The sequence below is a fragment of the Octopus sinensis genome, linkage group LG19 (genome assembly GCF_006345805.1).
Source record: "Octopus sinensis linkage group LG19, ASM634580v1, whole genome shotgun sequence".
In the NCBI taxonomy this organism is placed as follows: domain Eukaryota; kingdom Metazoa; phylum Mollusca; class Cephalopoda; order Octopoda; family Octopodidae; genus Octopus; species Octopus sinensis.
Window position 1 is genome coordinate 29,529,067 of NC_043015.1, and position 26,195 is coordinate 29,555,261.

General features: G+C 39.6%; 2 protein-coding genes and 1 non-coding gene across 5 annotated transcripts in view; all 3 read right to left on the reverse strand.

The window, feature by feature from the left end:
• LOC115222384 overlaps positions 1 to 588 on the reverse strand; it is a 40,414-nt gene extending 39,826 nt beyond the window's left edge. The window contains exon 1 of the mRNA XM_036511244.1: positions 489 to 588. The gene's annotated coding sequence lies outside the window, so the exon portion shown is untranslated. The remainder of the gene's footprint in view (positions 1 to 488) is intronic.
• Positions 589 to 6,138: 5,550 nt separating this feature from the next.
• On the reverse strand, positions 6,139 to 20,421 carry LOC115222387. 3 transcript variants are annotated; one of them, XM_029792599.2, is made up of 5 exons: positions 20,226 to 20,421; positions 14,668 to 15,412; positions 10,818 to 10,985; positions 8,309 to 8,487; positions 6,139 to 6,489 (listed from the first exon to the last, which is right to left on the reverse strand). In XM_029792599.2, exons 2-5 carry the CDS (start codon positions 15,392 to 15,394, stop codon positions 6,304 to 6,306), a joined length of 1,260 nt encoding a protein of 419 aa, XP_029648459.1. In that variant the 5' UTR covers positions 15,395 to 15,412; positions 20,226 to 20,421; the 3' UTR covers positions 6,139 to 6,303. The 3 variants fall into 3 exon arrangements, with proteins under 3 accessions (XP_029648459.1, XP_029648460.1, XP_029648461.1); XM_029792600.2 differs by lacking the exon at positions 20,226 to 20,421 and adding an exon at positions 18,767 to 18,863; XM_029792601.2 differs by lacking the exon at positions 20,226 to 20,421 and adding an exon at positions 17,746 to 17,853.
• Positions 13,690 to 13,808, reverse strand: LOC115222399. The gene has a single exon (XR_003882697.1). It is a non-coding gene; the product is annotated as a 5S ribosomal RNA (ribosomal RNA).
• Positions 20,422 to 26,195: the final 5,774 nt, after the last annotated feature.

Genomic DNA, 26,195 nt, shown 5'->3' on the forward strand with positions numbered 1-26,195 from the left:
AATTTGGTTGTGAGTTTAAAATTTTGTTACATATTTGGAATCTGTCATCGAAAACATGAATCCAGTGAATCTCAGTAATCTCTGATCAGCATGGGTTTTGCTGTGTGTTAGGGTTTTTTTTTTTTTTTTTTCTAATTCGAATGTAGAATAGCGCAACTATTAATTGTTTTGCTCAAGAACACAACGCATCGCTCCGTCCGAGTATCGAAACCATAATCTCGCAATCAGAAGTCCAATACCCAAAACTTAAGTCATTAAACCCGCGCAAATTATCGTTTAACACTTATAACGCAATAATTGCATTCGTAAAGAGTTTGTTGTTAATTAAATGATGTACCTATTTCTTTTTTACCCACAAGGGGCTAAACACAGAGGGGACAAACAAGGACAGACAGACATAGGTATTAAGTCGATTATATCGACCCCATTGCGTAACTGACCCAAAACAAAAGATAGTCACCAGAATAAATATAAACAGAGACACTTACTTGAAGATAGATAAGGGAAAATTCTAAGAGATATCTGCACACCAGCAATGTTGTAATTTGTATTCTAAGAATTGCGTGTGTCTGGCGTAAGAATTCCGAGAAATAGTTAGTTTCACTTTCTTCGTATTCTCACAAAGATGCAGAACTATGTACATATGATGTGCATTTACACATGAAATTATACACACGTACACATATACTCGTTCGTACGTGCAAAGTGGGTCAAACTATGCTTTAATAAAATGGAGGCGATGGTTTTTAAACTTTTTTTAAGCTTGTTCCACATAACGACGAGGTAAAATTCTTACTCTTTTACTTGTTTCAGTCATTTGACTGCGGCCATGCTGGAGCACCGCCTTTAGTCGAGCAAATCGACCCCGGGACTTATTCCTTTTTTGTAAGCCCAGTATTTATTCTATCGGCCTCTTTTGCCGAACCGCTAAGTGACGGGGACGTAAACACACCAGCATCGGTTGTCAAGCAATGCTAGGGGGACAAACACAAACACACACACACACACACACACACATGTGTATATATACATATATACGACAGGCTTCTTTCAGTTTCCGTCTACCAAATCCACTCACAAGGCTTTGTTCGGCCCGGGGCTATAGCAAAAGACACTTGCCCAAGATGCCACGCAGTGGGACTGAACCCGGAACCATGTGGTTGGCTAGCAAGCTACTTACCACACAGCCATTCCTAACTTTCATTTGAAGTTCCAAGAAAGCGAAAGAAAAATTCAACAATAGTCGATAGTACTAAAATTTGGCTATAAGATAAATTAAGGAAAGTAGAAAAGGGGGGAAAAAGAAGAAAAAAGGAAAACTATTGTGAAAATGTCATGATCAGAGAAAAACGGCAAATAAAATTTAAAACTCGCTGCTTTCCCTGCTGAATGCTAGATTCAAAATTTTTCTGCTAAATGCTGAAAAAAATGCTAGATCTAGCATTAAATATGCTAAATTGGTAACCCTGTGCTGTAGTGTCCCCTTTGCGGTATATTTACACATTATGCAGTTAAGGGGAAGAAATTAAAATTTGTCATTACTCATTTTACCCCATATCAGACACATTTTTGGCAACTTTTCATTTTTATTTTTGATTTCCTAGAATTGATACTGAGTTAGATAAAAAAGGATAAAACATTGTTACTAAAACAGAAAGCTGAACTGTGTAAATGATAAGCATGTCGTATCATATTACATATAAAGAGAGAGATAAGAAGTTTGCATAAGCATTATAAATATATTGTAAATCAATGAACGAAATTGAAAGTAAAAAGACATGATAGGAACTCTCTTTTACTTGTTTCAGTCATTTGACTGCGGCCATGCTGGAGCACCGCCTTTTTAGTCGAGCAAATCGACCCCGGGACTTATTCTTTGTAAGCCCAGTACTTATTCTATTGGTCTCTTTTGCCGAACCGCTAAGTTACGGGGACGTAAACACACCAGCATTGGTTGTCAAGCAATGCTAGGGTGACAAACACAGACACACAAACATACACGCACACACACATATATATACATATATACGACGGGCTTCTTTCAGTTTCCGTCTACCAAATCCACTCACAAGGCATTGGTCGGCCCGAGGCTATAGCAGAAGACACTTGCCCAAGGTGCCACGCAGTGAGATTGAACCCGGAACCATGTGGTTGGTAAACAAGCTACTTACCACACAGCCAAAATTTTAACAACTCTCATATTCATGGTTGGTTGGAACTCCCTTGACAATCCCTTTCCACACTACACGGTCCTGCATTGCTGTATTCAGATCTTTAATATCCCAGCTCTGAGTCCTGAAACATAGTATCTGGAAATGTCAATTTCCTGGAGAAAACACTTCCCGGATGATGCCATAGGAGCAGGGATGAGATAATCTCTTTCTCTACTTGATGACAGTGGCCAGCAAATTGTAGCCGTTTCTGCTCTAGCTTGAGGGATATTGGTATGGCGGCGAGCTGGCAGAAACGTTAGCATGCCGGGCGAAATGTTTAGCGGTATTTCGTCCGCTGTTAACGTTCTGAGTTCAAATTCCGCCGAGGTCGACTTTGCCTTTCATCCTTTCAGGGTCGATAAATTAAGTATCAGTTACACACTGGGGTCGATATAATCGACTTAATCCGTATGTCTGTCCTTGTTTGTCCCCTCTGTGTTTAGCCCCTTGTGGGTAGTAAAGAAATAGGTATTTCGTCTGCCGTTACGTTCTGAGTTCAAATTCTGCCGAGGTCGACTTTGCCTTTCATCCTTTCGGGGTCGCTAAATTAAGTACCAGTTACGCACTGGGGTTGATATAATCGACTTAATCCGTATGTCTGTCCTTGTTTGTCCCCTCTGTGTTTAGCCCCATGTGGGTAGTAAAGAAATAGGTATCAGGTTTCCATAGATGTTACAAAGTGATGGGTGTGATCTCCAACTGATATTCTGTAAAGTTGTTGGCATTAAGAAGGGCATCCAGTTGTAGAAATCATGCCACAACAGACAACTGGAGTCTGGACAGCTCCTGTCAAACCGTCCAACCCATGCCAGCATGGAAAAGGAATATATAGACACACATACATATACATTTATATTATATTGGGTATTGTATGGAAGTTGTAGCTGTGATACCAGTGCCGGTGGCACGTAAGCGAACCATCCGAACGTGGCCATTGCCAGTGCTGCCCCGACGGGCCTCCGTACCGGTGGCATGTAAAAAAGCACCATCCGATTGTGGCCGTTGCCAGCCTCACCTTGCCCCCATGCTGGTGGCACGTAAAAAGCACAATCCGATCGTGGCCGTTTGCCAGCCTCGCCTGGCCCCCGTGCTGGTGGTATGTAAAAAGCATAATCCAATCGTGGCCGTTGCCAGCCTCACCTTGCCCCCATGCTGGTGGTATGTAAAAAGCAGAATCCAATCGTGGCCGTTGCCAGCCTCACCTTGCCCCCGTGCCGGTGGCATGTAAAAAGCACCCACCACGCTCACGGAGTGGTTGGCGTTTGGAAGGGTATCTAGCCGTAGAAACATTGCCAGATCAGACTGGGCCTGGTGCAGCCTTTTGGCTTCCCAGACCCCAGTTGAACCATCCAACCCATGCTAGCATGGAAAGCAGACGCTAAATGATGATGATGATTGTATAATTTTTCCTTTATTTTCCTCATAACAACACAAGGTGGACACCTACCTGTTCAACCGCATGTTCTCTTCTAAAGGATGTGAAATACACACTTAAAAATAGACAATAGTTTATACATAGAAAAGCAACATGTTTCATTTTAAATTTGTTAAAGCAAGGTTCTCATAAACCATGTAGAACTCATACTATACAGATTTTTGTGCTTTATTTGTTTTAGTCATTGGTCTGCAAGCACGCTGGGACACTACCTTGAATGGTTTTTGTCAAAGAAGTCAACCCTGGTACCTATATTTTAAAGCCTAATACTTATTCTATTGGGGCCCTTTTGCTAAACAGCAAAGTTTCAAGGACGTAAACAAACCAACACTGGTTGTGAAACAGTGGGGAAGACAAAAACAAATATAGATACATACATACTTCTTTCAGTTTCTGTCTAGCAAATCCACTCACAAGGCATTGGTCAATAGTAGAAGATACTTGCCGAGGTGCCACACAGTGGGAATGAACTTGAAACCATGTGGCTTGAGAGCAAACTTCCTACCACTCAGCCATGCTTGTGCCAATATGTTAGTTTTTGTGAAGTCAATTGAGAAAATGTAAGTGCTGTATGAAAAAGTTGGAGGGGGACGGGATAAACTACCTGCATCAACTTGCTATAAAAGCAGGTAGTAATTTTACCTTGTCCTTATTCTTAGTACAAGTTTTGAAGAGTGCAGTTCGATTTTAACAGTTATTTTTTAAAAGCTATATAATGGAAGTGACAAAGGAGCATATTTTGCTTTATCATCATCATCATTTAGCGTCCGCTTTCCATGCTAGCATGGGTTGGACGGTTCAACTGGGGTCTGGGAAGCCAGAAGGCTGCATCGGTGGACCCACGCAGTCTGATCTGGCAGTGTTTCTACGGCTGGATGCCCTTCCTAACACCAACCACTCCGTGAGTGTAGTGGGTGCTTTTTACGTGCCACCCGCACAGGTGCCAGACGGGGCTGGCAAACGGCCACGGACGGATGGTACTTTTTACGTGCCACCGGCACAGGGGCCAGGCGAGGCTGGCAAACGGCCACGGACGGATGGTACTTTTTACGTGCCACCGGCACAGGGGCCAGGCTAGGCTGGCAAACGGCCACGGATGGATGGTGCTTTTTACGTGCCACCAGCACAGGGGCCAGGCGAGGCTGGCAAACGGCCACGGACAGATGGTACTCTTTACGTGCCACCGGCACAGGGGCCAGGCGAGGTTGGCAAACGGCCACGGACGGATGGTACTTTTTACATGCCACCGGCACGGGGGCCAGGCAAGGCTGGCAAACGGCCACGGACGGACGGTGCTTTTTACGTGTCACAGGAAATAGTGCAATGGAAAGTGCGTGGAATATTAATGCAGAATATGAGGATCGGACAATAAGCATAAGCCAGTGTCAATGGTGGTTCCAGAAATTCTGAGCCCGAAACTACAGCTTAGAAGATGAGTCTCGGCCTGGAAGATCTACAGAGCTTGACAAGGACATCTTGCAAACCCTGGTAGAACAAAACCCCTTTGTAACTGTTGAGAAACTAGCAGAGAAGCTTGGATTTGGTCATTCAACCATTCATCGACACCTGCATGTCATTGGAAAAGTTAGCGCCTTGCTCAGGGGCACAACGCGTTCAGTCCCACTGTGTGGCATCTTCGGCAAGTGTCTTCTGCTATAGCCTCGGGCCGACCAATGCCTTGTGAGTGGATTTGGTAGACGGAAACTGAAAGAAGCCTGTCGTATATATGTATATGTATATGTATATATATATATATTACTCTACCACTGGTAATTGAGTACTCTTTTTTTCACCTTGTTTCACATTTATGTGTTTACTCCGGTGTGTATGTGTATATATATATATATATGTATGTGTGTATATGTTTGTGTGTCTGTGTTTGTCCCCCTAGCATTGCTTGACAACCAATGCTGGTGTGTTTACGTCCCCGTCACTTAGCGGTTCGGCAACAGAGACCGATAGAATAAGTACTGGGCTTCCAAAGAATAAGTGCCAGGGTTGATTTGCTTGACTAAAGGCGGTGCTCCAGCATGGCCGCAGTCAAATGACTGAAACAAGTAAAAGAGTATATATATATATATATATATATATATATATGCTTCCGGCGTGAGAGATGTCATCACAGAGTATACACACAGCAAGTATAGATGGGCTGGACACGTCGCCCGGCTAACCAATAATTGGTGGACCCACGCAGTTGTTGAGTGGTACCCGCGCGAGCGGAAAAGAACACCCGGAAGACCTCCACGACGGTGGAGTTACAATTTCAGGAGGACGATTGGGATCACGTGGATGAGAAAGGCGCGATCCAGAGAGGAGTGGACAGCATGCTGTGACCAGCGGTGTCAAATGGACGCCTGACAGACTGGTCGGTCAAGGTGATCAAGGTGATATATATATGCTTCAAAATACATCCAGTTGTTTGAATATCAAAAAGAAAACAAAACACTTCAAAATATAAAACAGCTAAATGAATAGTATGTAATTCTCTTTAAGACCACATTAATTTTATTCACAAAAATAAAACATGTTTTTCTTTTATTTTATTTTTTTGTTATCTTTCACTTGTTTTTGTCATTGAATTGCAGATTGCAGCCTTACAGGACCACCACCACGAGGAGTTTGGTTGAACAAATTGTCTCCCCATGCAATATTTTATAAAACTCGAACTTCCTCAGTGGAGTTAATTCTAAAACCAACTCGTCCATCAAGAAAATAATGAAGCTCCGGTTCCAAGATACAAATATATGTCCCAACTTTCAGTTGATCCCAGGAAAAATATGGATAAGGATCTGATTCTTGGTGATAAAATATCATGATATAATTGCAACCATCAGTATCCTGAAAAAAAAAAAAAAAAAAAAAGAGAAAAGTTTATTATTTAGTGAAAATTATTTATTTAGTTAAAATTGGGTAAGAGCAGGCAGAATCTTCAGTATTTTGGACAAAATCCTTCTCTTTCTGAGTTCAAATTCTGCCAAAGCTAACATTGCTATTATCCTTTCAGGATCAATAAAATAAGTTTTAATTGACTTGCCCCTCCCGTCAAAATAGCCGGCCTTGTGTCAAAATTTGAAATCATTATTATACGAAAATATGCGTCACATGCGACTGTATGATGCATGTGTACGAACAGCCATGCTACATGGCAGTGAAACATGGGCCATGACTGCTGAGGATGTGCGTAAGCTCGCAAGAAATGAAGCCAGTATGCTCCGATGGATGTGTAATGTCAGTGTTCATACTCAACAGAGTGTAAGTACCTTGAGAGAAAAGTTGGACCTAAGAAGCATCAGTTGTGGTGTGCAAGAGAGATGTTTGCACTGGTATGGTCATGTGGCGAGAATGGATGAAGATAGTTGTGTGAAAAAGTGCCACACACCTAGCGGTTGAGGGAACCTGTGGAAGAGGTAGACCCAGGAAAACCTAGGACAAGGTGGTGAAGCACGACCTTCGAACTTTAGGTCTCACCGAGGAAATGACTAGAGACCAAGACCTTTGGAAGTATGCTGTGCGTGAGAAGACCCGGCAGGACAAGTGAGACCATAACCCGTGGCCTCTACCTGGGATGTAGCCAGTCCACTTATGCATACCTTTCCTTCTTGGGATACAAAACTCTACTTTTGAAAACCTGTTGAGGCAAGTGAAAATCAAAATCGATCAACATCAAATGAAATTGTAGCTGTGATACCAGTACCGGTGGCACATAAGAGAACCATCCGAACATGGCCGTTGCTACGACTGGCTTCCGTGCCAGTGGCACGTAAAAAGCACCATCCGATCGTGGCCGTTTGCCAGCCTCGTCTGGCACGTAAAAAGCACCCACTATACTCAGGAGTGGTTGGTGTTAGGAAGGGCATCCAGCTGTAGAAACATTGCCAGATCAGACTGGAGCCTGGTGCAGCCTTCTGGCTTCCCAGACCCCAGTTGATGATATACATACATACACACACACACACACACACATATATATATATATATATATATATATATATATATATATATATACAGTGTAGTACAGACAGCAGAACTAATTATTTCCTTAATAAAAAGAATTTTGGGGTTTGTTTTTATATATCTTTTATTATGTTTCACAGTATACTACGAAGTAGTTGTCATGTAGACAATTGCATCATCCTGTAATGCCAAATCATTAAAAGAAAGAAAATAATTTAATCCATTGTTGGTTGCCAACATCTATAAGCAGAATGAAACAGAGAACTGCATGTTTGCGTAATAATAATAATAATAAAATAATAATAATAATAATAATTGTGTACAGTGCTCAGGTGCACTACAACTCATCTAAAGTGTATATATAATCAGGTGTAGTTTCGGCGGATTTCGGAAAGCATGGGGGCCTTAAAGGATGCAGTGTCATGGCAGTCAACAACTGACGCAGGCAGTTTATTCCATGCTTCAGCAACTCTGAGCGTGAAAAAATGTTTCCGAAAGTCATGGGAGCTGTGTTGTTTTCTGACTTTGTAGGCATGTCCACGTGAGTTAGACACATGGAGATCAAAACTGTAACCCTCTCGACAGTGACATCTGCTTGTACATACATACATAATCATATTTAGAGTGAAAATGAATGGAGAATGACAAAGGAAAGAAAGAAAGAGAGGGACAGAGTTACCTTAATTAACTGAAATATACTTACCTGGATGTAATAACTTGGCCTAAATATATGGAATCCTGGGCTTATAATGAAAGCAACAAGAAGTGTATTTTCTTGGAAATCATAAAACTGACATTCTGTTGAAACCTCATAAAATTTAGTAATTATATTGTGGTAGGGAAAACTCCTTTCTGCTTTGGCTAGAGCTCTCCGGAAATTACCTGAAAGGAAGTTTAGAAATTGAAATTATATACAGAAAGAAAGAATAAATTATACTACAAGTAAAACAACTAGACATAAGCCATTTTCATTCAGATTCGGCATTTAACCCTTTAGCATCTAAACTGGCCATCTCTGGCCAAAATATTTAACCTGTTTTATATTGAAACTGACCAGAGCTTGCCTCTCACCTCAGCCCTACCACGTCATTCTAAAACTAAAAAGACCACATCACTGCAATCTCTAAACTACAAGATAATGCATGATTGATTCAAACCATTTTAAATAAACAAACATCACATTTGACAGAATAATCTGAACACTAAAGGGTTAAATAGAGAGGTGCAGGTGTGGCTGTGTGGTTAAAGTGTTTGCTTTGCAATCAAGTGGTCTTGGGTTCTTATTTCTTTACTGCCCACAAGGGGCGAAACACAGAGGGGACAAACAAGGACAGACTAACAGATTGAGTCGATGACATCGACCCCAGTGCGTAACTGGTACTTAATTTATCGACCCCGAAAGGATGAAAGGCAAAGTCGACCTCGGCGGAATTTGAACTCAGAACGTAACGGCAGACGAAATATCTATTTCTTTACTGCCCACAAGGGGCTAAACACAGAGGGGACAAACAAGGACAGACAAACAGATTGAGTCCATGACATCGACCCCAGTGCGTAACTGGTACTTAATTTATCGACCCCGAAAGGATGAAAGGCAAAGTCGACCTCGGCAGAATTTGAACTCAGAACGTAACGGCAGACGAAATACGGCTACGCATTTCGCCCAGCGTGCTAACGTTTCTGCCAGCTTATCGCCGCAGTTCTGTTGCACTGCATATCATAAAGGAGAAGTGTCTTCTACTGTTAACTCAGGCTGATTAATGCTTTGCAAGTGAAAAAGGTGGACAGAAAATGTCAGAAGCTTGCTATATATATTTGTGAGTGTGTGTTTGCGCACACAAAGGACGACTTTTTTACTACTTACATCAGACCAAATGAGGGTTTAAAACTAAAGTGTTGTCATCTTTTCATTCCCAGTGAAACATTACATTCAGTAGCTGAACACACATGAAAATGTGGAATAAAGAAACATATTTCTTGTTTGTAGTGACAGGAAGAGCATTCCACTGTAAAAGGACTGCCTCGAATAAGAACCTGTCTATTTTATGCCACCATAGACAAATGGACATAAAATGAACAATGCAAAGACTGCAAAGATGAGAGAGGCAGCTAACAACAAGAATAGATGTTTTGTAATCCTTTATTAAGTAAGTCCTGTTCTAATTTGAAATCCTGCTGAAATTATCTTGGCTTCCATCTTTCACCAAGATCAATAAAATATATATCAGTATGTACTGAAATCTCATGGCTCGCAGAACGGCCTGCTGTGCTTACCTTGGATCGTAGGGCAACCCGCTGTGCTTGAGGAGACCTATTGAGTCAAGTACATCAACATCAAAATAAAAATCAAAAGGAAATTGTAGTTGTGATACCCTTGCTGGTGGCACATAAAAAGCACCGTCTGAACGTGGCCGATGCCAGCACCACCTTGAATGGCTTCCGTGCCGGTGACATGTAAAAAACACCAACCAATCGTGGACGTTGCCAGCCTCCTCTGGCCCCTCGTGCCAGTGGCATGTAAAAAGCACCCACTATATTCACAGAGTGGTTGGTGTTAGGAAGGGCATCCAGCTGTAGAAACACTGCCAGATCAGACTGGAGCCTGGTGCAGCCTCCTGGCTTCCCAGACCCCAGTCGAATCGTCCAACCCATGCTAGCATGGAAAGCGGACGCTAAACGATGATGATGATGATGATGATGGTGATATACTTATTTCTTACAAAATATTAGTCTTCCGCTTAATCAAAATATCATCATTATCATCATCATCGTTTAACGTCCGTTCTCCATGCTAGCATGGGTTGGACGGTTCGACCGGGGATCTGGGAAGCCAGAAGGCTGCACCAGGCTCCGGTCTTATCTGGCAAAGTTTCTACAGCTGGATGCCCTTCCTAACGCCAACCACTCCATGAGTGTAGTGGGTGCTTTTTACGTGCCATATATCATTTTAAATAAATATGTCCTTTTATGTTGATGAAAGAAAAAGAAAATCAACTTGAGTATTGGAGTAGAAAGATTCTAGTCTCTGTTACAAGCAGTTTCCATTTAGCAAATTCACTCACAAGGAAATGGTCACTAGAAAACATTTGCCCAAACTGCCACACACTGGGACTGAACCGAGAAACTATAGTTACAAAACAAGCTTTCTAGCAACAGAGCAGGACTTTATATATATGTAAATATGCTTACGCCAACATCAATTCAAAACTTACCTACAATTCTTGAAGATTCAGTATTTGCGTTGTTTGAAGATGTACATAATTTCTTGTGAAGAGGCCATGCAGATTTTTGACAAGATTTTGAGCAATATTTTGCAATTTTGCATTGACTACATCTCTTTAACTGTTCGTAAAAATTACCACAATTGTCGCATATTCCAGCTTTGTAATTGAATTATTAAATACATGTAAAGAAAAGAAATATATCAACATATAATTTTTTTTAAATAAACAAAAAAGGTGATTTATAAACAGGAAAACAATGTCAAAATAATCAATAATCAAGCATTGGGAACTCCTTTCATCGAAAACCGGTGATTGTCATACGCTGATGACGGGTCAAGACCCAGAAACTGCCGTCCATGCGTATCACTTATGTTGACGAGGGAAGGATGACCTCTCTTTGCAAATACCGAAAGTGCACAGAAAGTGTGCCTAAAGCCAGCTGGAGGAGATGTTCTCCTGGGGCTATATGATGGAAGCACTCTGTCGGTTACGACGACGAGGGTTCCGGTTGATCCGAATCAACGGAACAGCCTGCTCGTGAAATTAACGTGTAAGTGGCTGAGCACTCCACAGACACGTGTACCCTTAACATAGTTCTCGGGGATATTCAGCGTGACACAGAGAGTGACAAGGCCGACCCCTTGAAGTACAGGTACAACAGAAACAGGAAGTAAGAGTGAGAGAAAGTTGTGGTGAAAGAGTACAGCAGGGATCACCACCCTCCCCTGCCGGAGCCTCGTGGAACTTTTAGGTGTTTTCGCTCAATAAACACTCACAACGCCCGGTCTGGGAATCGAAACCGCGATCCTATGACCGCGAGTCCGCCGCCCTAACCACTGGGCCATTGCGCCTCCACAATGATACACTAGCCACCTACACACACACACACACACACAAGGGGGTGCTGAAAAGACCTGGGATCTTTTCCTTTTGAACGGCAGATCTCAACACAATTTCTAGTTAACTAAACACTTTTAAACTTCGTATACTGGTAGAATGTGTCAAAATAAAACATTTTTTTTTCTCTTGGCTTTCTTGAGAAAATTGTAATTTGTAAGTTTAACGTAGTTTAATTTTTCGAATTTTAACCAATCAATTGCCTCTATAAGCTACAGTAACACCCACCCTTAGTGGTTAGCCATATTGAGATGGCAAATATACCTCACAAAGTCAAAATATTTACATAGAAAATAAAGAGTAGTTACATATTCCACACAACCAACTTAACATCGCTGAGTCAAGGGTGACTTATTTGGCATCAGATATTTCATTTGTTCTCTCCTTTGTTTATGTGTGTGAGCAAATTACTTTTTATGCAGGTGAGGAGAGGGAGCAATTAATAAATTTTAATCTCTCTTTCATTCTGTTAATCAGTATATGTACATTTCTGTGCAAGCATGGCTGTATGTGTGTGTGTGTTTGCTTCTAGTGCCAAAATGTAATGTCCCCAAAACAAGTTCAGTGTCCAGTCTGCCAAATCACCGGTATTGAAATAGATTAAGGCGGCGAGCTGGCAGAAACGTTAGCACGCCGGACAAAATGTTTAGCGGTATTTCGCCTGCTGCTACGTTCTGAGTTCAAATTCCACCGAGGTCGACTTTGCCTTTCATCCTTTCGGGGTCGATAAAATAAGTACCAGTTACACACTGGGGTCAATATAATCGACTTAATCCGTTTGTCTGTCCCTTGTTTGTCCTCTCCGTGTTTAGCCCCTTGTGGGTAGTAAAGAAATAGGTATTGAAATAGTCACACCCAACTGCCACGTTTTGATAGTTTTTAAATGAACACATGTAACTTCATGGTTAGAATGTTAGGCTCACAAGTGTTAGGTTGTGGGTTCAATTCTCAACCTAAGTGGTGTTCTGTGTCCTTGAGTAAAGCATTTTATTTCAAATTGGTCCAGTCTGCTCAGCTGAAAATGAGTACCAGTGGTACCAAAGGAAGTCAGAGTGAAGGTCAACCCTTCAACAGAATGGTGTCCTGTTTCGGAATGAGTCTTGCACTTTCAGTGCACCCTACGTGCCTTGAAACCTGAATAAGCCCTGGTCTATCCATGTTCCCCCACCCTCTACATTCTCTGGTTTGTGTTGTGGTATGCTAAATCAGAAAAGGCTGCTAACATTTAGTCACACATCCTTTACTTCTGGGAGAAATGAGCACAACCTAGCTGATTCTGCTACCACCTTTTATCGACAGTAAAGATACATTTGACCTAGTTGGGATTTGAAGTCAGAACACAAAGATATATTTCTTTACTACCCACAAATGGGCTAATCACAGAGGGGACAAACAAGGACAGACAAAGGGATTAAATCGATTACATCGACCCCAGTGCGTAACTGGTACTTAATTTATCGACCCCGAAAGGATGAAAGGCAAAGTCGACCTCGGCGGAATTTGAACTCAGAATGTAATGGCAGACGAAATACCTATTTCTTTACTACCCACAAATGGGCTAAACACAGAGGGGACAAACAAGGACAGACAAAGGGATTAAATCGATTACATCGACCCCAGTGCGTAACTGGTACTTAATTTATCGACCCCGAAAGGATGAAAGGTAAAGTCGACCTCGGCGGAATTTGAACTCAGAAAGTAACGGCAGACAAAATACCTATTTCTTTACTACCCACAAGGGGCTAAACACAGAGGGGACAAACAAGGACAGACAAAGGGATTAAATCGATTACATCGACCCCTGTGCATAACTGGTACTTAATTTATCGACCCCGAAAGGATGAAAGGCAAAGTCGACCTTGGCGTAATTTGAACTCAGAAAGTAATGGCAGACGAAATACCGCGAAGCATTTCGCCCCGCGTGCTAACATTTCTGCCAGCTCGCCGCCTTCTTGACGAAGTATACTTACAGCACCTAGGTTTCCCAAGCGATCACCCATCTAAGTACTAACTAGGCTCGACGTTGCTTAACTTCGGTGATCAGACGAGAACCGGTGTTTACAACGTGATATGGCCGTAAACCAGAACACAAAGATATTCAACAGTTACCACCAGACATTTGTGCTATGTTCTGCTAATCAATTACCGCTGTAATTATAAACACTCAAGTGAAGCCTTGTTGCCCACTGATTAGACTGTTGCATTTGTAATTGTAAGATTGTGGTTTTTAACTCTTGGACCAAGTGCTGCAATGTGTTCTGGAGCAAAACACTTTATAGGCTATAGTAGAAGACACTTGCCCAAGGTGCCACGCAGTGGGACTGAACCCGGAACCATGTGGTTGGTAAGCAAGCTACTTACCACACAGCCACTCCTGCGTCTACTATGCCTATTTTTTTTTTTATAAAAAACATTAACCCTTTTGTTACCAACCCGGCTGAAACCGGCTCTGGCTCTTTAGTACAAATGTCTTGTTTTCATAAATTTTGAATTAAAATCTTCCACCAAACCTTGGTCACAATTTATGTTCCTAACACTAGCTGAATGATAACTGAGTTATTTTACTAAATTCATTGTTATATTTAAAATAGTTGAAAGAAACACAGAGCATCTCAACAGAAATATGGGAACAAAAGGGTTAAAAGCACTCATGCTGGTGCCATGTAGAAGTCACATTAACCCTTTTGATATCAACCCACCTGAAACCACTTCTGGCTCTGTAATACAAATGTCTTGTTTTCATAAGTTTTGAATTAAAATCTTCCACCAAACCTTGGTCACAATTTATGTTCCTAACACTAGCTTAATGATAACTAAGTTATTTTACTAAATTCTTTGTTATATTTAAAATTAATTGAAAGAAACACAGAGCATCTCAACAGGAATATGGTAACAAAAGGGTTAAAATACTTATTGAGAAAAATTTCAAAAAGACACCAACCATTATTTGTTACACTTGTCCCTGCATCCTGGTTTCCATTGTTTACTGTTTCAGTCTTAATATCAGCTTTGCTGTTCCCCTTCTTGCTAGCATCCTTCTTACTGTCTGTACCACCAGCTTCTCCTTTGCAATTCATATTTCCACTGCTGTTCTTTGCTGCATCTTTGTCGCTGTCCTTATCAATCTCATCTCTGACACCTGTATCTTTCTTACCACTGGCACCGTCTTTTACTATATTGCTGCTGCCATTGTCATTCTTCTTTTTTTTCTTTTTCTTAGCCTTCTTCTTTTTAGCAGCCTTATCACCATTCCCTTCACCTTCGTCAACACAATTTTCATTTTTACAGCTTTCGCCGTTGCTATATTCATGACTAGTTTTCTCATCACAGTTCGCTTTCGAAGCCTTACAATCGCTTTGATGTGCTGCCCAATGAATTTTCTGGCACAGCTTTGAGCAATAGTAAATAGTTTTGCACCTGGAGCATCTCTGCAAAGCAACATTAGTTCTAAAACAGGTTTGACAAAAGTTTTCTGTTTCATCAACGGAACTTTCTTTCAAATACTCATCTGGAGTATTTTGAGCAGCAATACATACTTTGCTGTGTTCATTTTTGTGCATTCTTTCACAATTTTTGGAACAATAGGACACACTTTTGCACTGAGGACATTGATGAAGTGTAAACTTCACTTGGCCACAATTTTGGCAGGTTTCTTCAATTAAAGCCATCTTTACTTAAGAGAAAACCTGAAAAATTAAAGGAATTAATAAATTAGCTTACAATTAATTTTCTGGCATTTACTTTTTCAGAAATAAAAGGAAATGTGTTAGTTAAGATAATAGGGACAAAACAACCAGCTATATTTACAAGTAGTGCTCAAAGTACTCCCTAAATAAATGGATTGAGCTGCAACTTCCAAGCTTTATCCATACAGTTATAGAAGGTTCCATATAAAGTTTAGAGGGGAGCAGGTTGGTACATCTGAACAGTTTTCTTATATATATATAAATATCTTCAGCTAGCAGGCCTTGCTACTATAGACTGATGATGGGCAAGACCCAGAAACATGCATGTCTCTAGATGCAGGCCTAGCTGTTGGGGGTGTTTGTCTCCCCTTCGTAAATATATAAGGGCACAGGAAATGTGTCAAAGCTGACAGGAAGCGTCGATGCTTCCTAGGGCTAAACAGCAGTGGTGTAATTCCCTTTACAGGACTGTCACGTTAAGTTGACTGTATACAACCACTATATATATATTTATTTATTTAAAGGGTTTGTATGATTGTGTATACAGGGATATATATTATTCAAAGGAATTCCAACTCTGTTTTTTTGTTTCATTTATATTCTTTATAATATTAATGTAGAAGATAGAATATATAGTATAAATAGTATATATAGTGTAAAATGAAATGAAGTATTGTCTTATTGAATAGATGAAATATTAAGGGACTAGTATACTTTCTTGCATTAAAACAGTCTTCAAGGCCCCAGGTTGTGACAGTGTGTGTGTGTGTGTGTATATATATATATATATATATATATATATATATTATATATATATATATCGCCAGTAAATCAAATACGCTTAAACCGGAATTCTGCCAATATGTTTTGAGAGATCATTATCAAATTTATCACGCCACATAAATCCAATCGAGAATATTTATCAGTTTTATTTTGTTGTAAATATTCCATGAAAATTAAGATTTGGCTGGCATTCCGGTTTAAGCACCCTAGTCATAACTTTTAAAAATTTCTTGGGAATTTTCAGAAAATTTTGCGAATTTGTTTCCAACACATAGAATTTCATACGATTATGAAAATAAAAATTAATTTTTAAAATCCCACCACATCCTAAAATTCCACTCTTTCAAATTTTTGTTTTTAATCAGTTTAAAATGACAGTCCGAAATTTTTTTTAAAATTTTATGGGGAGAAAGATATTCAAAAACATCAATACATAAGGGTGATAACGAAACTAAGGATATTGGGTGGTCGTGAGACGTACTAAAAATAACAGCTAAATCGTCCTTAAATCAGAAATTTTTTGGTTTGTTTCATATGTTTCTTTATTGCCCACAAGGGGCTAAACATAGAGGGGACAAACAAGGACAGACAAAGGGATTAAGTCGATTATATCGACACCCCCCCCCCCAGTGCGTAACTGATACTTAATTTATCGACCCCGAAAGGATGAAAGGCAAAGTCGACCTCGGCGAAATTTGAACTCAGCAATGGCTGTGTGGTAAGTAGCTTGTTTACCAACCACATGGTTTCGGGTTCAGTCCCACAGTGTGACACCTTGGGCAAATGTCTTCTACTATAGCCTCGGGCCGACCAATGCCTTGTGAGTGGATTTGGTAGACGGAAACTGAAAGAAGCCCGTCGTAAATATGTATATATATGTGTGCGTGTATGTTTGTGTTTGTCCCCCTAGCATTGCTTGACAACCGATGCCGGTGTGTTTATGTTCCCGTCACTTAGCGGTTTGGCAAAAGAGACCAATAGTATAAGTACTGGGCTTACAAAGAATAAGTCCTGGGGTCGATTTGCTCGACTAAAGGCGGTGCTCCAGCATGGCCGCAGTCAAATGACTGAAACAAGTAAAAGAGTAAAGAGAGAGTGTATAGAACACAAATTCACAACTGCCTTGTTCGCCACTGAAAAAAAAACAACACAAACATGAGCGAAGAAGCAGGAAAGAAAGAACATCAATTCAACAAGTGGCCGCACACCGGAATATTATTGGTATCAAACAAACTTTGTTTTCCATGAGTTTTTAACACGATTCGCTGTGGCCTGAAAATGTCAAAAAAGGCAGTGAAGTGTTTTGGTTTTGTCGAGTTATATCGAAAGAGTGCCAAAAAAATTAATATAGTTCGTAGTACATTACAATCTACATTCCTTATTTCATCATGACGAGAGGGTCAGATTCGGAAAATACTTTCACAAAAATTTCGCATATTTACATACTACAAAAGGTAATTAATTGGCAACAAAACGTAATTAACAACAATTTAAAAACTAATTAATTGTATGTTACTGAGACATAAGTAAACTCGTAAAAAGTAAAGCACCTTAAGACAAGCTACAAACAAATTGCGCAACTGGAAATAACGGATGTAGATATAGGAAAAAAATAAACAGAAGTCTTTCACTTTTATATCGACTTTCGGTTAAAGATAAAAGTGTACTTTCGGTTTTACATTGACTCATTTAGAATTAACGGTAAAATAAAAAAAAATTTTAAATACTGAAATATGGTGTCTTTCTCTACTAGCTCCAGTATATAAAGCTAATTTCACCGGCGATCTTTCGTCTCTAGTAGACCTTTCCGTCGATTTCCGTAAAAAAATTTTTTTTTTTACATATGGGCTTGCGGGAACTTTTGAAGTAATGAGAGCGAAAGAGACTAAGAGAAAGCGATTGTACGACGAGGGAAGTTCTTTTGAAGTTACCGTGCATGTGAAGCATTGAGGTACGTGTGTGTGTGTGTGCGTGTGTGTTTGATGGGGTGTGGGAGACAGACAGTATGTTGTGTAAGTGAAGTGCTTCTATTAGTGTGTGCGAAGAGACAGAGAGAGTAATGTGTGAAAGAGAGAGATAACTGAAATTTTTTACTCGGTGTATGTGTATATGTATGTATATTACTTCAAAAGTTCCCGCAAGCCCATATGTAAAAAAAAAAAAATTTTTACGGAAATCGACGGAAAGGTCTACTAGAGACGAAAGATCGCCATTTCACCTTTCAAACTGAAATTTTAATTAGGGCCCCTAACTTTTTTTTTAAAGAAAATGGTAAAATTTGTTATTTACAAAACTCCAAATACATACACAGTCTTCGCCGGCCTAAGAACTTGACCGTTAGAAATATAATTGGACGGCCAGGGAACCAAGCGAAATTAGTAGCAATTTATGTTAAAAGTTTTGTATAATACTGCGACTTATTTTTTTACGTAATTATAATAGTGGCAATTTTTCGAATTTTTGTCTTATGTAGTTTTCTAAATATTTATGTTTCATTCATTGAAACGCAGTAATTATAATGTTCTTAACACGGAAGACAGTCGATTTAAATTAAAAAATAAAACTTCTTACTCGAAGACAAGTGCCCGAAATTGGAGATTTTAGTGTGGTACTGTGTGAAAGCAAAATTATGAATTAAAAAACATCGTGAAGTTAATTTATTCGAAGCCTTACATTCGAATAAATTATATATATATATATATATATATATATATATATATATATATATATATCCACCACGTGACCGACCAGGCTATAAGATGTTGCTACACATCGCTGGTCACAATGCGCTTCGCATTGTTTTTTAGCCTTCAAATGATGCCACGCCGCTGGCTAAGCGAGCAGGCCAACAGAAGAAAGAGTGAGAGAAAGTTGTGGCGAAAGAGTACAGCAGGGATCGCCACCACCCCTTGACGGAGCCTCGTGGAACTTTTAGGTGTTTTCGCTCAATAAACACTCACAACGCCCGGTCTGGGAATCGAAACCGCGAGTCCTCTGCCCTAACCGCTGGGCCATTCCGCCTCCACATACACACACACACAACCAAACGCATACCCTCCATCAGACACCTACCATATTCTGAGCGCCTTGTTTCCCTGGGCATGGATTCACTGAAGCTCCGGCGTTTGGCGACGGACTTGGTAAACACCCACAAAGTTATCAACCACCTCACCAACAACAACACTGAACACCTTTTTGATCTCCATGTGTCTAACACACGTGGACATGCCTACAAAGTCAGAAAACAATACAGCTCCCATGACTTTCGGAAACATTTTTTCACGCTCAGAGTTGCTGAAGCATGGAATAAACTGCCTGCGTCAGTTGTTGACTGCCATGACACTGCATCCTTTAAGGCCCTCATGCTTTCCGAAATCCGCCGAAACTACACCTGATTATATATACACTTTAGATGAGTTGTAGTGCACCTGAGCACTGTACACAATTATTATTATTATTATTATTATTATTATTATTATTATTATATCAGACTTCTCAAATTCCGCCGAGGTCGACTTTGCTTTTCATCCTTTCGGGGTCGATAAATTAAGTACCAATTTCGCACTGGGGTCGATGTAATCGGCTTAATCCGTTTGTCTGTCCTTGTTTGTCCCCCTCTATGTTTAGCCCCTTGTGGGTAGTAAAGAAATATATATATATACTGTATATATATATATAGTCAGTGGAAAGTGAAACAGACGGGGGAGCATACACACACACGCATTGACTTGAATAACAAAACACACACTTACACCATGTGGCACACATGGACACATACGTACACCCATTACCTTTCATATTCAATTATCATTCATTGGGCGGGTGTGGTTCACTATTAAAGTCAAGAACGTGAAATTCAATGAGTGTGTGTTCGCAAATATATATATTTTTTTACGGAAATTAACAAACAACCAGTTGTAAAAGTCATTGACAGCTCTGGTTATTAAACACGGGTAGTTGTTGGTGTAATCGAGTGGTTCCCACCCTTAAAATTTCAAATCTAGTAGAAAGAAATAATTTGAATAGTTACCATTAGTATTTTGGTAGGTTAAAATTGGGAAGATTTTTGTATCGCATTCGCCAATTTCATGTCGATAATGAAGTAATATCGTTCAAGATTATACCACGGAATTTCTGTTAATGTTGTGCAATGATCAAACGAGGAACGGGGTAGAAATTCGAGGTTCGGGTGAGTTTTTGCTTGACTAGAAATGAAAATAAACAACCCGGGGAAAATATAAAAGTAGACTTGGGTATGCTGACCAAGCGAAACGAATAAGATAAATACATAAAAGTCATTAATTAAATAGAAATATATTAATTTAATATTCTTTCTACTACAAGGCGGCGATAGGTGGTAGAATTGTTAGCACGCCAGGCAAAATGCTTAGCGGCATTTCGTCCGTCTTTACGTATTGAATACAAATTTCGCCGAGGTCGACTTTGCTTTTTAATCCTGCCCAGATCGATAAAATAAGTACCAGTTGAACACGTGGGTCGATGTGAGCTTCTTCAGCTACTTTTCTCTTCCCCTGAAATTCCTGGTTTTGTGCCAAAGTCAGAAATTTTAGGGACCTTAGGGGTAAAATTTTCGTGTAATACCCGCACGATTTTCACTAAAAAAAGAAATTTAAAAAACTCGGATTTTTTGCGTGGAATCAAGTACCTATTTCTTTATTACCCACAAGGGGCCAAACACAGAGGGGACAAACAAGGACAGACATAGGTATTAAGTCGATTACATCGACCCCAGTGCGTAACTGGTACTTAATTTATCGACCCCGGAAGGATGAAAGGCAAAGTCGACCTCGGCGGAATTTGAACTCACAACGTAACGGCAGACGAAATACCGCTAAGCATTTCGCCCGGTGTGCTAACGATTCTGCTAATCAAGTACTCTGACCTCATAATATGCTGCAAATCCCATATTTCCTTTCGAAGGCGATCTTCGATTTTAGATATCTGCAGGACTAAAAATGAAACTGAAAAGTCCAGGAAAATATAAAAATAGACTTGGGTATCTCGAGTAAGCGGAATAAATATGAAAATGCTTATAAAAAAAGCTATTTAATAACCCGTCAGTATTCTCTAATTTATTTAAAGATTTGACTTTTTAAATAGCAACACTTATTTCAACTTTAATGACGAAGTTACTAAGAATAATCATACTGCCACACTTCTAAAAACCGTTACAATTTGGATGTTCTCAAATCATACTGGTTTGATGGACCAACTTGGCAGTGGGCTAGGATTTTTTCTGTTTGGCTTACCACTTTTCAATTTCAGTAAACTTTAAAATTTCCACGGGTGCAGCCAAGCAGAAAAGATCCGAGGGATACAGTTTTTATACTCATACACCAGCACAGCAAAGTCGATTACATCGACTCAACTGCTATTCATTTTATTGACCCCGAAAGGATAAAATGCAGAGTGACCCCCAGAGAAATTTGAACTGAGAACGCAAAAATGGATGAAATGTCGCCCGGCCTACTAACAATTCTTGCCACTTTTAGTTGTGTTGTAATTGGAAGAATTACCAAATAAATGGCCATTAATATTTGACAATAATCGGCAATTAAATAAAACTGATAAATATCTGATATTGTAGAATCTATAAACTAGACTATAAAAACTTACAGAATGCATTTGATGAATAGTTAGTTTATGCAATTAGTTTATGCAATGTAAAACTCTAAACTAGTCAGTGGGTCGACAGTTTCGGTTTTAAATTTTGGCAGGACTTCTCTCATATGGTACAAATACCATTTCTCGTTTCACTTAATTGAAACGGTTTTTAGCAGACGTATTCCTAAAGGCAATCCTATTTACAATGTTTCTAATCTAAAAAAATATTTGGGATCTTTTCGGTTTGACCGGCAGTTTTTTTAAATAATTTCCACTTAACTAAACACTTTTAAACTTCGTATACTGGTAGAATGTGTTATAAAACATCTTTTTCTCTTGGCTTTATTGAGAAAATTCTATACTTTGTAAGATATTTTTGTTGTTTTTTTCTTCAATTTCTACAATTTCAACCAATCACTGACGTCTATTGAGGTAAAAAAAAAAACATTCTGTGCCGTATGAATATGTCCCTCGTTTAAGAAACAGATTGGGTTTATTTACATTTGTGAATAAAAAAAAAGGATACCCTTCCCCCCACCCCTAATCCTAACCCTATAAGGGAAACAATAAATATGATCAAAAATGACTGAAAAGATCCCAGAATATAATTTATTAGAACATCGTTTTACTTGTTGATGGAGTTTTATAAATTACAGAAAGAAAGTGAAAGTATTTGACAAGTAAAATATGGCGTAGACTTTTGTAGCTGCTGCTGCTGCTGTCATAATCGCCACCGTGGTTGTTGTCGTGATTCTAGGTCGTCTGCTCCTCTTCTTCTTCTTCTTCTCGAAGCAGAAAGTAAAATTATGACATCATTTCCCAGAAACTCGATGAGTAAAGTGAAAGCAAAAACAACTGTTTTCTAGGAAACTGAAAACACATTCCGGGAAACACACACTCACACACCAGCGTGCGCGAATGATGTCGATAATGATATGGTGGTGACGGCGGCCATGATGGCAGTGTGGTGGTGGTTTATGGTGGTGATGGCGGTGGGGATAATTAATGGTGGCGGCGTTCGGTGTCGTCGTACTTTCAGCTAAGATAAATCATTAGCCGGAAAGTTAAATGAAAGAGAAATAATTGTTTTCCTAGAAACAGAAGTTCGGTACTACTTGAGAACAGTGGTCCCGGTGCGCGCACTCGCGTAGTCGCGCCTAGCTAGTCGTGACTAGTCGATCCTTACTTTGTGTTTTTTGTGTGTTATTTACTTTACTCTTTTACCCTTTTACTTGTTTCAGTCATTTGACTGCGGCCATGCTGGAGCACCCCCTTTAGTCGAGCAAATCGACCCCGGGACTTATTCTTTTGTAAGCCCAGTACTTATTCTATCGGTCGCTTTTGCCGAACCGCTAAGTGACGGAGACGTAAACACACCAGCATCGGTGGTCAAGCAAACACAGACACACAAACACACACACACACACACACACACACACATATATATATATATATATATATATATATACATATACATATATACGACAGGCTTCTTTCAGTTTCCTTTCAGTTTCCGTCTACTAAATCCACTCACAAGGCATTGGTCGGCCCGGGGCTATAGCAGAAGACACTTGCCCAAGATGCCACGCAGTGGGACTGAACCCGAAACCATGTGGTTGGTAAACAAGATACTTACCACACAGCCACTGCTGTTTAACAAAAATTATTTACTTCGTTTAAAAAAAAGATATTTATTTTGTGTTTTATTTACTCTGCAAGGTAGTCGCTGTAGGATCGACTAGTCACGACTAGCTCGCGCGACTACGCGAGTGCGCGCACCGGGACCCCTGTTCTCAAGTAGTACCCAGTTTCCGACCGTCAAATGAAAGAGAAATAACTCTATCTTAACTCAATATGTTGAGACTTCTCTTATGCTCTGTAATTCGGTTGCATTCGCATGCGCCTTTATCTGTACCTTCTGTCATACACACGAACACACAGACACAAATATTATTGGGATGGTAGCTGGCAGAAACGTTAGCACGTCGGGCGAAATGCTTAGCGGTATTTCGGCTGCCGTTACGTTCTGAGTTCAAATTCCGCCGAGGTCGACTTTGCCTTTCATCCTTTCGGGGTCGATAAATTAAGTACCAGTTACGCTCTGGGGTCGATGTAATAGACTTAATCCCTTTGTCTGTCCTTGTTTGTCCCCTCTATGTTTAGCGCCTTGTGGGTAATAAAGAAATAGAAATAGGTATTTCGGCTGCCGTTACGTTCTGAGTTCAAATTCCGCCGAGGTCGACTTTGCCTTTCATCCTTTCTGGGTCGATAAATTAAGTACCAGTTACGCACTGGGGCCGATGTAATCGTCTTAATACCTATGTCTGTCCTTGTTTGTCCCCTCTACGTTTAGCCCCTTGTGGGTAATAAAGAAATAGGTATTCTTAACACAACACTACGTTAGTAATCACAACTCACTTTGTACACTGTGAATAAAATCTATCTTCTCTTTATAAAAGTAGAACGGTTTTGGCGTCCTTTATTCATTTCCTTTGGCACTGTATAATATATCCATGTATTATGGCTTATATTATTAATTAGCAGTATCGCCCGGCGTTGCTCGGATTTGTAAGGGAAATAACTATATAAAGCATTTTTAGAGAGTTATAGCCAAAATAGCAAAAAAATGCATTAAAAATGGGGAAAAAATTATGGTAAATTTTTTTTTAAATCGTTGACTCATCGTAGACATTTTTAGAGAGTTACTTCCCTTATATAATAGCGAAAAAAATTATGGTAAATTATTTTTTAAATCGTAGACTCATCGTACGCTAATACCCAGAAGGGCTCGATATGAATCACGACTATAAGATACCCGCTTTTGGTTAAACTGCACCGCAAAATGTGGGAGTAGTTAGGAATCTAAATCGTAGGAGACAGACAGCACACAACCTCACTTTTATATATAAAGATATGTTATGTTAGGATGCGGCCGTGCGGCGTACAAGAGGAGAAATAATGTCACCAAACTCCTTTCGTACGGTCGTATTCTAACACTACTTAACAATTATCTAATTTGACGGTTGGTTTTGTAAATGTAGAACCATTATTTCGACACCGTTGAAAGTGGATATCCGTTATAACTGCGGGCAATCTTACGGTTTTTTTTTTTTTAGATATCCCATCAGCCATACATGTTGCATTGAGTTTCTATCTCTCCCACGTGGACCATGTAGCATGCTTTCGATGACATGTTGAAATAGAATCGTTTGCTTGAGGAGTTGGAAGCTGAAAGTAAAACAAAGTTATCGTTATGTTCTGGATCTAACTTATATATTTTTTTTAATATGAACATATCGCAATGGGGATGTCCACACCTTTGAAACCCTGTAGTCTACATGTATCCAGTAATCTCTCCCAAAATGTTCTCCAAAAGCGAGTCTTAAGTTTCATATTAAATACTCTGTCAATTAAGTCTGGATAAAATTGGTCTTGAGATTTCTTTTCATTGGACATTTCGGATCTTTTCGCTTTGACCGGCAGATTTATCTGATTTATCTGTAGTTTGTAAGATAGTTACACTCTACGGCAGAAATCATTTTCACCTCAATGGACGTCATTGATTGGTTGAAATTGCCGAAATTGAAGAAAATATCTTACAAATTACAGAATTTTCTCAAGAAAGCCAAGAGAAAAAGATATCTGTAGTTTGTAAGATATTTACACTCTTTGGCAGAAATCATTTTCACCTCAATAGACGTCATTGATTGGTTGAAATTGCCGAAATTGAAGAAAATATCTTACAAACTACAGAATTTTCTCAAGAAAGCCAAGAGAAAAAGATATCTGTAGTTTGTAAGATATTTACACTCTTTGGCAGAAATCATTTTCACCTCAATAGACGTCATTGATTGGTTGAAATTGCCGAAATTGAAGAAAATATCTTACAAACTACAGAATTTTCTCAAGAAAGCCAAGAGAAAAAGATATCTGTGGTTTGTAAGATATTTACACTCTTTGGCAGAAATCATTTTCACCTCAATAGACGTCATTGATTGGTTGAAATTGCCGAAATTGAAGAAAACATCTTACAAACTGTAGAATTTTCTCAAGAAAGCCAAGAGAAAAAGATGTTTTATAAACACATTCTACCAGTATACGAAGTTTAAAAGTGTTTAGTTGCATGGAAATTATTTTAAAAATCTGCCGGTCAAAGCGAAAAGATCCGAGATTACAAGTGAAAGTGATGAAGAAATTTGGTTGTCCTAACTTTCGAACAATTGCCATCAAGCATCGGTGGGCCTCCTATGAATGTTAGAGCTATGATTACTCTTTTTTCCAATATTTGAGCTATGGGGATTACTTGTGATCCTGAATATCTTGATATATTTATGCTCTGATTTTTTTTTATTTATTACTAGCAGTATCGCCCGGC